Genomic DNA, 16958 nt, shown 5'->3' with positions numbered 1-16958 from the left:
TCAACTCTTTGATTTAAAGATATAATGCCCTCCAACCTATCACGATTAAATCATTCCTCAGTGCTTGATGCTTGGGCTGAATATCGTCTATACTGATCAGGAGTGTGCCTTACTCGTTTTCTTACACTCCACTGAGATATTGTACACTTTATGGGCAAGTTCTTGGTATCTGTTTGCTTTGTGTCATGTAAAATTAAAGCTAACCCAGAGCCCAATATAGGGCTTTTTTAAATGGAGAGAAACCAACTGGTGAGATGGGGAAAATGATAAGTTGCACAGCTTTACCACACACTCAACCAGCCAGCTAACAAGTAAAGACAAATGCTAATCTAGGACTATCTTGGCCACTGAGGCTCCTTGAAGATCTCTCTCTCCCCTTCCCACACTATCCTCGAAAAGCTTTGCGGAAGCAGAATCTACCAAAGAAAGAAACTGCAAACACCAGGTGCAGTTTCTGGGAAGAGAAGCGAGGTCATGACTGGAATCGCCTTTGCTGGGGCTGGGTTCCATCTCTCAGGAAAAAACTGGGACATAATTGAGTCTCCACCCATGAGGCCAGGAGGCTCCAGTTAACTCACATTTTTGCCTTGACAACAATCCTTTATACTGCTACAGCACCTTTCATCTGTGGGGCTTGATCGCATCATTGCAAAACCATAGATCCACTTCTGCCCCCTTCCTTACCTCCTGAAAGCAGAGGTCAGGTTTGCCATCATTAACAGAGCAGGAGGCTGTACAGCCTGCTGCGTTTGTGGTCAACTGTGGCATCACGCGGAATGCAAATCCCTGAACCTGGGTCTTGGCAGGAGCTCTTCCTGCCACTGAAGGAAGAGGAATGAAAAGGGCAATGGTAAAAGGGGCTGGGCAGCAGGCTTAGAGAGACCGTCAACACGTGGTCATTGTTCTGTGGGTGCATGGAGAACATACTGAACTGACACAGTATTCGGTTGACAAGTTGTCACTGGGTGCCAGGAGCTAGGGAGCTCGCGATCACCATGGGAACCTACGGGGCATGTATGCTCCCCAGCACACAGCTGACTGTGGTTCTCCTAGTCTGCTATCCCAGCGATGCACTGGGCCACGAGAAGGCAATGAAGCACAACGGCAGTACCCTGGATTGTGTATATAGACCTGGCGGACAAGGGCTGCTGTTGTCATCTATGATAGAAATAGGTATCAATCATTTCCTGCAAATAGACGATCATGCCTTTGATGGATAACTTTTTATGTATGCCATGTTTTGAGAAGGGTGGGGGATGGAGATTTGTATTAATACTGCATTGAGCTGGCATCCATGTGTGTGTTACATCCCTTTCTGCTTAATGGAATCAGAATGGTTAAACTTTATAGCATATGCCCTATACTGCTAGCAGCTAATAGTGATTCTCCTTTAGTAGTTAAATAATGAGAATCTGGACCAAGATTATGAAACCTGGAGCCTAGAGTTAGGCTCCTAAGTAAATGATCTTTAAAAGTATGGAGCACCAGGCTCAACGGGAGCTGCTGGATTTTCAGACATTTTGAAAATTAGGCCACTTGAGAGCCTAAATAGAGATTTAGGAGCCTAACTTTAGGCACGTAAGGTGAAATCCTGGCCCCAATAAAGTTCATGGCAAAACTCCCAGTGACTGCGACAGGGCCAGAATGTCACTCTGATTTTTGAGAACCTTGGCCTTTGGCTGGTGGAGCCGGAGGATCTGAGTTCTGTCCTTATTAAGTACTAATTGGCCAGTCTGTGCACCACAGTGAGAGCTCATAGTTATGGATTTTTTACAATAGTAAAGAGTTCTATTAATAGTTTTTTTAATAAACTGAGAATGGGAATTCAGAAAGTTACTGGCAGAGGGGAAGCCGGCGGCTGCTTTTTCCAATGTTTGCCCCAGCGCGAAAAGTTAGAATCGCAAGGTTGTTTCAATCAAATGGTTCAACTCTCTTTGGTCAAAAAAAAAAAAAAAATGAAAATAACTCTGTCCCAGAATCCATAACTGGGTCATTCTGCTCTGACTGAATGGTTCCTTTGTGTAACCAAGGCCAAGTTACTTTTGTAACATGATGATTTAGTCTGGTCATAGATCTTTTCACCCTGAAAGAAGGATTTTGGATCAAAAGCTCCCCCAGTCCTCGTCCATGGAGTTTTGCAGAGAATTTGCAACTCTTCTGCTAAAACCTGACAGCTCAGTGTCACAAAGATAGCGTAAATTCTCCACAAAGCTGCATTTGTCATCACCCACTGCCCCCCATTTCCATTTCAATTAAAGCTGTTGCTTAGCACTATGTGCCTGTTTAATGAGAAACCTGCACAAGGCATCTCAGGCATTGCTTTGCTCTCATTTCAGGATGAAAGCCCTCAGAGCATGGTGGGAGTCAGGCATTACAGCTGGGGGGAAGCTGAGCAAATATTTCCTTAAGGGCCCGACTCAGGAAAAGTCATGCCCAGCTTTCACCAACTAGCAGACTGTTCATGACTACAGAAACACACGTTTCAGGGCCTTCGGAGTGCAGACCGGATGGGTAATTTTCTTGGACGGTGTGCCAAGAAATGCCAAACAATCGCCCATGAGAGAGGGTTGGACATTTCGAAGGATTGGTAACAGGATCTTGCATCTGTCAGTTCTTGGTCACTAGTTCAAATCCATACCAGTAATTTACCAACTGGCCACTCAATCTGCCTAGGGTAAATAGAGGGCTGCTGGTGTACAGGCATTTATGGGGCCAAATTCATCTGTGATCTAAGTGAGTGAAATGCCATTGTGGACAATGGGATTGTGCTTGTTTAGAGCAGGGATGAATTTTATCTACAGGCCACAGCTGGCTTTCAAACAATTATACCAAGGACTCCGTGTGAAAATAAAGTTATGTCATAACTTCGTTTCCATATTGCTACCATAAACCTGCTGAACATACAGGTTGTAAATCCTGTTGGAGAGGTACAGTATTCTGAGCACAGGAGTGGGAGCGAGCAACTCTGGGGGGCTAATTCCGGTCTGCCAGAGTGTCTTGGAGAAGCCTCTCTGCTTAGTTCCCCAGCTGTGAAACAGGGAAGAGTTCTACTGAGTTGCACAATTGGGTGTCATCCATCCAGTCCCAACTTCTGGCAGTCAGAGGTTTAGGGACACTCAGAGCATATGGCTGTATCCCTGACCATCTTGGCTAATAGCTACTGATTTCTAGCCACTTAGAATCATAGAATAGAATCATAGAATATCAAGGTTGGAAGGGACCTCAGGAGGTCATCTAGTCCAACCCCTGCTCAAAGCAGGACCAATCCCCAATTTTTGCCCCAGTTCCCAAATGGCCCCCTCAAGGATTGAACTCGCAACCCTGGGTTTAGCAGGCCAATGCTCAAACCACTCTCTAGACCACACTGGCCCATAATATATGATCTAAACACCACTGAATTTAACAGGAATCTTTCCCTCGACTTTAGGTCCTAATCCAAAGCTCACTGATTTGTCTATAAAGTGCTTTGAAGATGAATAGCACTGGGTAGATGCTATGTAACAGGCGTTCTATGGTTTGCACTATTATCAACATTCATTTTAAATGCTCTCTTCACTACACACACAAGACTGTACCTCATTTTGTACATGCACCCACCTGTCTGGGTTCCTGAGTGCTGCTAATTATGTGTAATTCTACAGATAAAAAGGGACCACAGATTCTCAAAATATTTCCAGATATTCATTAGGTGGATGCAAACATAACCAGCAGAGTGAAGCCCCTGGAACGTTTCCATTTAACTCACCTTTGTAGATACAGTACATCGGTTGTTTTGGCAACTGACTGCAATCTATCCATTTATAAAACCTTCCCTGTTCCCCTCAGCCCCAGCATTGCAAGCTGAACGGACATGCTCATCTACCAGAGCTTCAGGGTTGGAGCTAACCAGCCAAACAGCTAGTGCTACTTCGTGAAACACCTGGTGAGGACAGAAGAGGGCGGTGGGGAAATATATAGGGTTTGTTTGCATGCTTCCATAAGAGCTTAAGTTCGAGAGCTGACTTCCTGCTATGGAAAGGCAGGTGCTGCTTAGAGAGAGATGCAGACTTCAGCACTTAGCAACCCAGGAAAAGGGTGTCATGATGTCAGACACTAACAGTGGAAAGGTTCAAGAGTGCCTGTTGGCTCCAGTCCCTATTTAAAACGCTGTGCTATAGCCAGACATTCAGCTGGATATCAAAGTAGCCATTTTATCTGTATTACCTGCAAAAATATTTATACTTTGTAGCAGCTGCGGTCTGGGGATCTCAAAGCACAAAGGATTAATCTTTCCAGCTCTACTGGGTGCTTGTTAATAACCTCATCTAACATGTGGGGAAACCTGAAGCTGAGAATTAGTGATCTCAGTTGTGCTGCTGGTCACAGGGTTGGGAAGAACATGAGAAGTGCTGACTTCCGGATTTGCTACTCTGGAGCTTCCCCCTGCTCCCACTAATATCAATGGGGCAAGATCAAGCACTTAAGAATGGCCATACTGCATCAGACCAATGGTCCACCTGGCCCAGTATCCTGTCTCTGATAGTAACTGGCGCCAGATGCTTCAGAAGGAGTGAACAGAACAGGGTTATTTACCGAGTGAGCTACCCGCTGTCATCCAGTCGCTGCTTCTGGCAGTCAGGACACCCAGAGCATGGGGCTGCGTCCCTGACCATCTTGGCTAACAGCTATTGATTTCTAGCCACTTAATCTCTAGACCACACTGGCCTGTAATATGTGATGAAAGAAAAACCACTGAAAGCATTAGACCAAGCTAAACAGTAGTCTGTGTGACTGTGTTAATAAAGAAAACTGGATCAATGGCCATGTCACAGCTGGTAGGAAGGCAAACATTCTCCATAACTTTCAATCAGATTTAGGCTCCTACAGGTGTCTAAATCACTTCTGAGAATGGGATTTGGCTCCTTTACATGGGTACTTTCCACATTATAATCAGAGCTGTTGAAGCAGTGCAGTCTAGGAAGCAACACTTTTAATGTGATTGAACTGAAATCATTTATAGCTGCACCCCTGCAAGAGCAAAGGGGGCTCCAGGAAGCTAAAGATGGGGGGGGTGTCTCCCTCACCCCATTGATCAGTAAGCAGGGAGCATTAGTCACAATGCATACAGGCTAAGATTTGCAAAGGAGCCTAGGAGAGTTATGCACTCAAATCAATTAGAGGTTGGTGTTTTTCACTTCCATAGGCCCACTGAAAGCCCCAGCCCCACACGTTCAGTCAATCCTGGCTGTTGGGCGGCCAATGAGAAATGAGTTCAGCGAGTCTCAGTCCAATTCCCTATAGAAAGGTGCCCACGCCACAAATTCACCGCCACACTTGACCCTCCACCAGAAAGGCCAAGGACTCAACTGGCCGTAGAAACCAAACTACCCTCTCCCCTCTAGGTCAGGGCTGGGGCTGGAAGTGTTTGGTGGATAACCAGACTTTTGTCTCCGTCAACCCACTACCTTTCAGAAGCAGCCGCATTCACTGGCAGGCAGCGCTGACGTTCAGCATTATTGGCTAAGGAGCTCTCCCCTGGGTTACAGGTTTTATCCTCTTAGAGGGAATCGATCAGGTGTTCGTGGCAAGATCCAACAATGCAGAGGGGGGAAAAGAGGTTTCTAAAAAACATCACAAAATCCATTTTTCTTCCCCCATAAACCGACAGGCCATCCAACCGCCCGTTCAATCCTGCACCACCCCGCCCCCCCCCCGGACAATTTACAACAACAAAACCCGCCATAACAGCTGGGCCCGCTGCCCAAGTTTTAAGGCAAAATAAAAACACGATGTGCTTCAGTGAAATAATGCGCCCGAATTTACCTTGGGAGGATCTCCGGAGAGAAGAGGAAAAAATAAAAATAAAAAAAAAATCGAGGCTCAGATTAGCCTGCAGGAGCGATTGCATAAGTGTGGCTTCAGGCAAACAATACAACTATGTATTAAGTGTTTGCCCTGATGTCAGACCAGCGCCTTTACATGAGCATTTGTGTCTCTCAGGCTCTGGCATGAAGCCCTCCAGGTTTAGCCTTGTTAAACACACATTAAGGAGCACTTCATTTCCTTGCTGAGGCAGAGCGATAATCACATTAAACTACAGGTGGTTTCTGCATCCAGCAACAGCAGTGGCATTAAAAAAAAAAACAAACAAAAAACCAAAACCCACCTGTACAGCCTGAGGACAAGAGCCAGCAAAGCACTGAAAGTCCTCAGCTCCTATTTGATCAATCATCCTGCAGCCTCTGACCCAAGTTCTGCTGTACGAGCCCACAGCCAGAGCCTGACTATCCCCTTTCTTGGTTTAAATCGTTATTATGGATGGGATTTTCAAAAGGAGCCCAGCATGCAAATTTCATGGAGAGTTGGGCCCCCAATTCCCTTAGGTTCTCTTGAAAATCCCAGTCCTCAGTAGTAATATTTGAACATCTGAAGTAGCTGAGGGCGTGCCTTTGAAATCCATCTGGTGCTTTTCTAATGCCCACCTCACCATAATTGCTAGACACAACAGCAGTGGTTCTCAAACTTTTTTTTTCATGGACCACTTGAAAATTGCTGAGGGTCTCGGCGGACCACTTAATGATCTTTCCAAATGTTGTTTGTACCATTAGCCAACTACTGTAAAGGGCTTTGGATAAAACCCGTAATAATAAACAATGTTTTTTTGTTCTACAGATAAAAGCACACAACTCCTATTTTAATATCAGTAGTCTAATCTTTCTAATGTGATGGATGTGCCCTCTCTCCCCCGCCGCGGCAGCACCCGAGCTGAGGCTGGGAAGGAGGGGGTCTCTCCCCCACCACAGCAGCCACAGAGCTGGGGCTGGGATAGAGGGCCATCTCTCCCCAGCAGCCGCAACCCTGGAGCTGGGGAAAGTCACCTCTTTCTCTGGCTGCTGCAGCCCTGCGCATCCCAAATTCCCCCCACCCCCTCCTCTCACCCCACTGCCCCTTCCCAACTACCCCCTATTCCCCCCAAGGCCACCACCTCACCTTGTGAGGTGCATCTTCTCCAGGGTCCATGCCCCTAATTAGTGGAGCCATGCCTTCGTGGCTCCATTAATTAGGTGGATGGCCCTTCATTTTCTCATGTGCGGCCACCCAGGCGCGCACCTTAGAGGGAAACTATCCGCGGACCACCTGGGTGGAGCTCGCAGACCACAGTTTGGGAACCACTGCACCACCGATATCGTTGAGAGAGACATCTATTCCATCTGATCACGCACCAAGCTCTTGCTGCTCTTCATGTAGAGCTACTTTCTAGGGAGATCAAATTGGGCAGGTTGCCCTCTAGAGGGTTACCTAAGAGAAAAGGAGTGATGGTAAAAGACAAAGGAATAGGGGTGGGAGCAGGGGTGTTTTGACACAGAGACTGAAGTGCTGCCGAGGAAGCCACTCTAGTCTCCCTCTCACACCAGATCCACAGCATAAAGAGCCTGATCCAAAGAAATCAGCTGCATTCTGGGATGGGCAATTCCCAGGAGGATGTATGGTAGATGGAGGTTGTCACGGGAAAGGCCCAGTTTGGGCATCATGCACCCAGTCTGCAGAGGCGCTCAGTGCCCTCAACTCTCCTTGGAATCTACGGGAACCTCACTGTTAAAAAAAAAAAAAAAAATCATCAGGTCACAGGTTGTCTAAAGCTGGGCTCCCAAAACGAGGACGCATCCAAAAGAAGAGGCCACTTCTGAAAACTTGGGCTCAGTTGACTTGCCCAAGGCCATTGACGGAGTCAATGTCACAACCAGGATTGGAACGCAGGATTCCCAGTTCCCTGCGTCTGTCTAAAGCACTGAACCACACACTCTGCCCCTTCCTCCCTGTGTGAATACATGCTCTTTATTCTTAACCTATACGACAGTAGCACCTGGAAGGCCCAGCTGAGATCAGGGCCCCATTGCGCCAGGCTCTGTACGTACATACAGTAAGAGACAGTCCCTGCCTTGAGTTAACAAGCTAAATAGACGAGACAGAAAGGGTGGGAGAATGGAAACATCATCCCCATTTGACAGGTGGGAACCGAGGCAGAGCTGCCTGGCTGCACCTCCACCAGCAACAGCAAGGACGGGGAGCTGCTTGCGGAGACAGGGAGCCGCCCGGGGTGCTAGAAATAGGTGAAGAAGAAAGAGGTTCTTTCTAGCTGTTGGCACTGCAGGTCCCTGTAATGAAATGGGTCCCTACACGATTATCCACTGTCCCATGTTGGTAGGCTAGGTAGAACAGGGCCATCTCAGCGGGCGCACCAGAAAGCACCGAACCTGATGGGAGCCTAATTCCAGACACACAGGGTTAGAACCCCCATGGTCTCATCCCTTCAGCCACGCTCCTCACCTCCTGCATCTGACCTGTGGGCAGGCCAAGACCCTGCCTCCTCCTCAGCCCCTTTTGTGCCCAAAGAGGCCCAGCAAGGCCCCACTGTCAGCAGAGCATGGAGTGTGCGAAAGTGGAGCAGGAACTGCATCATGGAAGGATGGTTTTGGTGAAGGTGCTTGGTGGTCCCCTGGAGACCAGGTTTCTATTCTTGGCTCTGCCTCTGCCACTGATTTCCTGGGTGAATCTTGGGCGAGGCCTTCATTCCTCAGCCATCACACAGGGACGATGATAAGCCATTGCAGTAACGGGGGCCATAAAGAAATATCTGGAAAGAGAATGAAAGTCTAAAAAGAGCTTCAAAGGGTGGGGAAGGAGAATTTCTGGTACCCTTCCCCCCCACACAACTGATCATCCATGCAGGGCCCAGGTGCAATCTGGCCCGTAGTTTTTATTAGTGAACTGCTACTGGTGTATAGATCACAGAACTTTGATCTTCTGTAGACCCTGTAAAAAAGAAGTCGTAATTCAAAAGCATTTCCTCCATATTTAATAAATGTATAAACTGTTTCTACTAATTGCAAGCCCAATAAAATGCAGCAGGGGTACCTTTTACTTCCTATGATGCTTTGATGCCAACCAAACCCATGCACAGATATAGCAGGCTTTAATCTATGGCTCTACCTACCTACATATCCACCCAACAATTTACAACACAAGGGATACATTTCTGAGTGCCATCAACTTCAGCTGAAGTTAGTTAGCCCAGTCCTGGAAGGTCCTAAGTATCTTGAACTCGCACTGCAGTCAATGGCTGTTGAGGGCCCTCAGAAGCTCAGAGCAGCTGCTCAGCACCTTGCAGGATCAGGGCTTCATTCTCTTTCCAAACATCTCCCTCGGTACTTGTACGGAACTCAGTAACATAGTATTTGAGTTCATCATAAACAACGAATTTAGCCTCATGCAACCTTTGGGAGGTCTCCCTATACTAGCTGAGGCAGCAAGGTACATTAAAAAACACTGAAGTGAGTTGAATTTATTATTATTATCATTAGCTAGCTAACTAGGTGACTGGAAAATGATGTGCGCTATTTTATGGCTTGAATGACTGAATTACATAACCCCCCCACCAATGCCCGTCACTAAGTCCGGTAATTTTGTCAAGTGTCCGTCGCGCAACATGGTGGTGCTGACCCCTGGCTGGAAACTGAACCCAGATCTCCTGAGTTCGAGATCACCCTACAAAGTTCACACCACTCAAATAAATATTCCTCCTGGGCCAAAGTGAGACTTCCACTGCCGAGATCAACTGTTCAAGGTGTCCATTGAGGCTGAGCTCAAATGCTTCGTGCTCAAAGATGATTGGGGAGGGGACCCTAACCTAAACTCCCAGTGAAAGTTAAAGCCAAGGCAGCATCCAAAGAAGAAAATCTACGCAGCTCAACAACTCAATGTATGTTTGGCGACCTTATGGCGATACAGTAAGACAGGGCAGTAAACATTGACCAGAAACGGTGTGCTCGAAGGGTGGCATTGCCAGAAGGTTGAGTTACTTCATTGTTTCAGCCTAAAAATGATTCCTTTTTAAAAAAATACCTAGATCCCTGAATCTACCCCAAACTGCTTTTTAAACAAAACTGCCCATTTACATGGAATGCCTGAATGATGGATCAGACATCAGCAGAGACCTGGGAACAATTATACAGTGTATTCCTGAAAGGAATGTTAGAGGGTTTCCTTTATTGTCAACACTTTTTAATTAAAAGGCCCCTTTACAACAGTGCCTCACTTGTCCAGTCGCACTGTACATTTTTAAGTTATGACTGGACACATGAGAAGCATTACACCAAGCACCCATCAACAGCAATTCAGACTTGGCAAATGAGACTTAGGTAGTTTCTAATGTAAAAAGCCTTATCCGAATCATAGGGGGAAATGCAACAGAGAATTTAGCCTTTTTATAGCAAAAGGGTTCTTTGCTCTCCCCAGAACACGGAGGGAACATCTACAGTAGGGTTATCCTGGAGAATCCAGCTAGTCTTTAATTAAAGGTGATGCCATGTGACGAAACCTCGAAGAATACATCCAATCAAAACTGGCGACCCTAATCTGCACAGAGCAGGTGGTGTAATTTCCCACGGTACCTCGCTAGCATGCTAAAAATGAAATGTAGCCGTGGCAGCCTCAGAGGAAGGAGGGGCTAGCCACCCAAGTACAAACCTAGTGTCTTGAACAGGATGGTACCTGGGGTGGCTAGCTCCTCCCACCCCTTACGCTGCCGTGGCTACATTTATTTTTCGCATACCAGCTCAATCAGAGGAAGCCATGCAACGTCTCCTTGAGCTGGAGTTGACACTTTCCAGCTCCAGCGTAGGTACCCCCAAAGGAAGGAGTTCAAGTTCTAAGGGAAATGATGTACAGATTGCACACACAACCACTCCCAGCACGTCAGCAATTTTATACGAATAGTAACTTCATCAGAGGTTCTCAAAATGCTTTAATTAAGCCCCACTGAGATGTAGACAACTATCCCCCGATTTCACACAGTGGGGAGGGTGGAGAGCCTAAGTCACCTGCTGATGGCTATTCAACAAGGTGGTGGCCTAGAACCCAGATGTCCTGACTCTAGATCTTCCTCTACCCACCAGATCATGCTCCCACACTGGGATCCTCAATGCGCGAGGCAGGCCTCCTCCGTGGTGAGGACGTCAGTGCCATTGACTTCAGGCTTTGGTCTCTAAAGAGGAGAGAATACAGACATATGGCTTGAAGTTTCTTCCTTGTGCCAAATGAAAGAGGCAAGGGATTTCTCGCTGAGGGTGTGAATTCACTTTTCACGGACAATGTTCTTGCTCCGAGACAGATTATTGTGAGCCTGTCGATCATAGTAACAAGTCCCCACAGAAAAATCAGCCCTGTGTGTTTCCATCAGAGCTAGGACCAGGCACGATGTGTGGATTTGGATCTAAAGCTGAGCAGCCCCAGAGCTTCCATCCAGTCTGTTGGCCTCAGCTCAAAAGCCCCTGCATGAGAAACGCTTTTTGTCTGTTTTCATTCCTGCCGTGCTGGAGGAAGGGTGTGTGTTCACGGCGGCGTCAGGAGACGTGTTAGAGACGCTTGCAGAAGGCCGGGAGGTGATTTTTCTTGGTAACCTAGATAAATATTTTTTTCTAAACTTTATTCAGGGCACTGGATTTTCTGGCTGCGCAAACATAAGAATCTCTTTGACTTCCTTCATATCGCTCCTGGAGCTCAGAGGAGCTCCTTCAATAGTTAATTCAGCAACCAGAAGTTTGATTTAATTCCCATCATCTTTACGAGTGAGCAGATCTATGAAATGCAGGGGGCCTAGTCAGCAAAGATCAGAATGGGACGTGGCAGCGGGGGCTCTGTCGTTAATAAAAACAAGCCAAAGTTTTACTTCCACTACCTGTTACCACAAATTTTGTGAATCAAGGCTCCAATCCTGCAAAAACTTAGGCACATGCTTAACTTTAAGCTTGGGAGCTGTCCCACTGACTTCAGTGGAATCACTCAATCACTTGGGCCTGATCCAAAGCCCATGGAAGGCAATGGAGAGACTCCAAATGTGTTAAAAGAAAAGGAGTACTCGTGGCACCTTAGAGACTAACCAATTTATTTGAGCATAAGCTTTCGTGAGCTACAGCTCACTCTATCAAGCATTCTTACAACTACAATACCCACCTGCTGAAGTGAAGAAACAGACTGACAGAGACAAAAGAGTACCCAGAAGTTACCTACGACAAGATAGGCCCAACAAAGAAATAACAGAACGCCACTAGCCATCACCTTCAGCCCCCAACTAAAACCTCTCCAATGCATCATCAAGGATCTACAACCTATCCTGAAGGACGACCCATCACTCTCACAGATCTTGGGAGACAGGCCAGTCCTTGCTTACAGATAGCCCCCCAACCTGAAGCAAATACTCACCAGCAACCACACATCACACAACAGAACCACTAACCCAGGAACCTATCCTTGCAACAAAGCCCGTTGCCAACTGTGTCCACATATCTATTCATCATAGGGCCTAATCACATCAGCCTCACTATCAGAGGCTTGTTCACCTGCACATCTACCAATGAGATATATGCCATCATGTGCCAGCAATGCCCTCTGCCATGTACATTGGCCAAACTGGACAGTCTCTATGTAAAAGAATAAATGGACACAAATCAGACGTCAAGAATTATAACATTCAAAAACCAGTTGGAGAACACTTCAATCTCTTTGGTCACTCGATTACAGACCTAAAAGTTGCAATTCTTCAACAAAAAAAACTTCAAAAACAGACTCCAACGAGAGACTGCTGAATTGGAATTAATTTGAAAACTGGATACAATTAACTTAGGCTTGAATAAAGACTGGGAGTGGATGGGTCATTACACAAAGTAAAACTATTTCCCCATGTTTATTCCCCCCACACACACACACACTGTTCCTCAGATGTACTTGTCAACTGCTGGAAATGGCCCACCTTGATTATCACTACAAAGGGTTCCCTCCCACCCTCTCGCTCTCCTGCTGGTAATAGCTCATCTTACCTGATCACGCTGTTACAGTGTGTATGATAACAGCCATTGTTTCATGTTCTGTGTATTTTCCACAGTATGCATCCGATGAAGTGAGCTGTAGCTCACGAAAGCTTATGCTCAAATAAATTTGTTAGTCTCTAAGGTGCCACAAGTACTCCTTTTCTTTTTGCGCATACAGACTAACATGGCTGCTATTCTGAAGCCTGTCAAATGTGTTAAGCGTTTGCAAGGTCAGAGACAAAACCAGCAACTCCAAAGGCATGGTAGGAATTCCTGGGAACTTGTGTGGACAGGCATGTGTCGTATACATAGGCCTTGTCTACACTAAAGGGAAAAGTCGATCTAAGCTACGCAATTTGAGTTAAGTGAACAGCGTAACTCAAATCGACGTAGCTTAGATCTACTTACCACGGGGTCCACACTACGCAACGTCGATGGGAGACGCTCTACAGTCGACTCCCCTTACTCTTCTCGATCCGGTGGCGTACAGAAGTCGACAGGAAAGCGATCTGCTGTTGATTTAGCAGGTCTTCACTAGACTGCCAATGTATCGATCGCCGCACATCGATCCCCTGGTAAGTGTAGACAAGCCCATAGTGTGGGTGCGACCATAACCCAAATAATCATCTCGTAGTATCCTGTTTCATTCAGTCACACCTCCATGACCAGTATCTTGTCTCTAAGTTATATTTGCGTTATAACAACTTACATTAAAGAACTTACAATCTTAACTATATAGGCTTTCATTTCAACTGCCACCTCTTAGATAGTGACAGGTTCCATGCACTAGTTTCTAGCTTTACAAACTATCTGTACACGTTATCCAAAGAATCATGTTGTCCAAAACTGAAATGCAGCCAATTTTGGGAACACAGCACCTATCTAACAGTGCACAGTGACCCTACATAAAAGTACTTTAGGACAGGAAGTGAAGGAGGATGCCACACCTACTTGAAACGGGGGCTGGGGGGAGAGAAAAAATCTGGAATGGTACAATGCAATCATCCACACTGGAATTTGGCTAGGTCTTTGGGCTAATACTACCAAAGTCCCCTTTGCAAAAGGATTGTACTAAAGGATCTTTAATGACAGGTGGCGTGTGTAACAGATAGGGCAATTTCCTGCAATATCCTTGATAGAACTTATTGTATTAAGTGTATGTGTTATTGTGGGCTGGGAATGTACGTAACCTCTCTAGGGGGGAGATGTGGCAGATATAAAACCTAGGAGTTCAAAAGATTATATTGAAAACGTGCCAGTCAAATATGGACTCTAGGGATAAGTGGATTTCCTGGGGAATCCGTAGGGAGGAGTTAATGCAAATTCCCCAACTCTGGATGTGCAAAAACCCAGCCTTTTGAAGCTATGCCCTTAGGAGAGGCTCACTATCTGCTGATTACCTGTTTCAGAAAGCCAAGATTAAAGGCCTGAGCTGTATAAAGAAACAGCCAATCTGCCTGGCCTTTGTTCTGGTTCTGGATCTAAGATAGATGAACTTGTAGCCCCGGGGAAAAGCCAGTTGTGGGTGTTTGAAGGACTAAAACCTACCAGAGCCCTAGGCTGGAGTTTGGGGTGGACACTGAACAGGTTTGTAGGAACTTTTATTGTTTGAATACATGTTCTCTGCATTGAAACCTTAAGAATAAATGTGCTTGCTTAGAAGCAGCTGGATCGTAACTTGCAGTTGCTGGCAACATACTGGGCATAGCCTTCAGAGAGAAAGCAAAACAGACTCTGGCCTTTTAGGCAGTCTGGCTTGCTGGGTATATCACAGTGTAAGGCAGGGAGCTGGGCAGCCTTAAAACCCCTGGTCAGAGGGGAATGAGACAGGGCTCTCTGCCCAAGAGAGGTGACAGCTGGGATCCAGAAACCTAAAATGGGGGCCTTTCGTGGATCCTGGAGGGGGAATACCGGTGCAGTTGCCCTGACACTGTGGCTGCAAGGACCTAATTTTATGTCCCATGCAAAAGATGGCACCTTCAACAGCATACAGCACCTTGCACACTGGTCTCTGATCCATGCCTGGGGCCTTTCTGAGCGACTCTAGTTATTAAATCCTCTCCTCTGCAGTAGCTCCAGCATGGAACCGGGTGGATCCTGCCCCCTTGCACTCACTGAGGGTGAGCCAGGGTCTGCTGAACGTTGCTGGAGGCTGCTTGTTCCAACGTGAAGCTTAGAGCAGCTTGGGTTTCGACTCCAGCACGACATGCATGCAGAGCTGGGATTCCATGCCTGGAGTTGAATAGCATGCCGCATGCGGTACTGATTTTGCAGGATTGATTGACGTAAGCGCTGTACCTACATGGGGCGCGCCATTTGCTGAGCGGTGGCAACAGAGTTCACGGCTTCTGAAAGCTTTGCCCACCCAGTTTAACTGGCACAAGCATCTCTGCTTTACTCTGATCACTGCAGTGTGTGTCGTCCTCCCCCATTTCACAGATGGGGGAACAGAGGCCCAGAGAGGTGAAGGGACATGCCCAAGGCAGGAAGTCGCTAGCAAAGCTGGGAACAGAGGCCACATCTCCTGACTCGCAGCCCTGCAGGTCATTCACCAGACCATCCTTCCTCCTCCATAAGTGGAGCGAGTGGGGGGCAAGCCTGGGGCAAAACTGAAGGGGAGTCGGAGGCCTCTTTTGACTGTCTGATGTGCTGAGAGAGAGAGAACAGCAAGCTGCCTAGACCCAGGTCGGTTCTGCCCTCAGACACATCCCATGGGGTGCTGTGGCTCTGCCCGCGGGTTCTTGAGGGCCTGCTTTTGAAAGGGCATTTCTGGCTCCGTGCTATTGATAGAACAGCTCTTCTCTCCTGCTGTAAGCAGAGGCAGAATCCTCTCGGACCAGGCGCACGGGGCTCAGTTTGAGAGGCAGGACCATTGTCCCCACCTGCAATAATCTCAGACGAACGGAAGAGGGCTTGGCACTTGAAACAGCACAAACAAGCAGAACAAAGACACCTTACGCACTAGTCAGGGATCGCTAGTCGCTCCCAGACATGACGAGGAAATAGTTGGGGGCAGAATCAGAACCGGGGTGGTTTTAACTGAAGAGATGAGAATGGATCGTAAGAATCCCTGAGCAATTTACATGCAGTAGCTCAAGCTAGAAACATTAAACTCATGACTAGAGCCCGGGCTCCAGTCCAAACCTGGACGTCTACACTGCAATTGTATAGTCCTGTAGCTCGAGCCCCAGTCAGCGGACACTGGCCGGCTGTGGGTGTTTTACTGCAGCACAGACATATCCTAACACCATGCCCCGGGGCCAGCCCAGGTCTTCAGGAAGGGCAGACTATTCCAGAGCTTCATCTCCCTGTTAGATGAGATCCTTGGCTGGGGAGGCAGATTTCAGTGCATTTTTTAGCAGGTCGGGGATATGACTGCGGCTGCTGTTTGCTAAGCAGGTCTAGTCAGACCGGCAGGAGGTCTCAGCCAGAAGTAACATCCCTGGCATGGAGACAGACAGACAGAGTTCTAGATCTGTATGAAACCCGAACCTGCCGATGGGGGGGGCGGGGAGGAGGGATGCATCCAGCCCAGTCTCCTGTCCTCTGACAGTGGCCAAAGCCAGGTGCCCCAGAGGGAATGAACGGAACAGGGAATCATCAAGCGATCCATCCCCTGTTGCCCATTCCCAGCTTCTGGCAAACAGAGGCTAGGGACACCATCCCTGTCCATCGACAGGTGCCTTTGCCTAGCTAGGTTACTTTTGTGGCTTCCCATCACCATAGTCTCATGGCTTTGCCCTCACAGTCCCTTCTGCGAGGCAGCAATGAGTTGTGTCTATGGGGAACTAGAGGATTGGTACATCCAGTTTTTCCCTTGCCCATCTCCTCTGACTCCAGTCTGTGTGGTCTCTCTTCATCTCTCATGTATTGCCTCTCCCACAGCGGCAGCTCACATGACTAACAATAAGCAAGGTCAAAGTTAATAAGCTGATCCAGGCCAAATCCAATGCAAATCGGGCAGGGAGGAACTCACACACCCTCTCTGCAGGAATTTTGACCCCAGACAGGCACAAGGTTCGTGAGAACACAGCACATTGGAGTTCATTCCCCAAGAGCAAGGACTGTCAGCCTGGGCATATGCCAGGGCTTTGCACACTGTTCGTTGTCTCT

General features: G+C 47.4%; 1 protein-coding gene across 3 annotated transcripts in view; it reads right to left on the bottom strand.

Annotated features, from left to right (window-relative positions):
• The window catches only part of RCAN3 (RCAN family member 3), an 80922-nt gene that overhangs the window by 7301 nt on the left and 56663 nt on the right, over positions 1 to 16958 (bottom strand). The window contains exon 7 of one of the 3 annotated variants that reach the window (XM_077838023.1): positions 8547 to 8614. The exons of 1 other annotated variant lie outside the window; for it this stretch is intronic. In XM_077838023.1, coding sequence (XP_077694149.1) covers positions 8562 to 8614 — 53 coding nt within the window. In that variant the 3' untranslated portion in view covers positions 8547 to 8561. Of the gene's footprint in view, positions 1 to 8546; positions 8615 to 10994; positions 11024 to 16958 lie in introns of those variants that run through there. One more of the 3 variants, XM_077838024.1, reaches the window with a different exon arrangement.

Source organism: Eretmochelys imbricata, chromosome 19, assembly GCF_965152235.1.
Source record: "Eretmochelys imbricata isolate rEreImb1 chromosome 19, rEreImb1.hap1, whole genome shotgun sequence".
Taxonomy (NCBI): domain Eukaryota; kingdom Metazoa; phylum Chordata; order Testudines; family Cheloniidae; genus Eretmochelys; species Eretmochelys imbricata.
The sequence above is the reverse complement of the archived record's forward strand: the minus strand, read 5'-3'. Positions and strand labels throughout refer to the sequence as shown.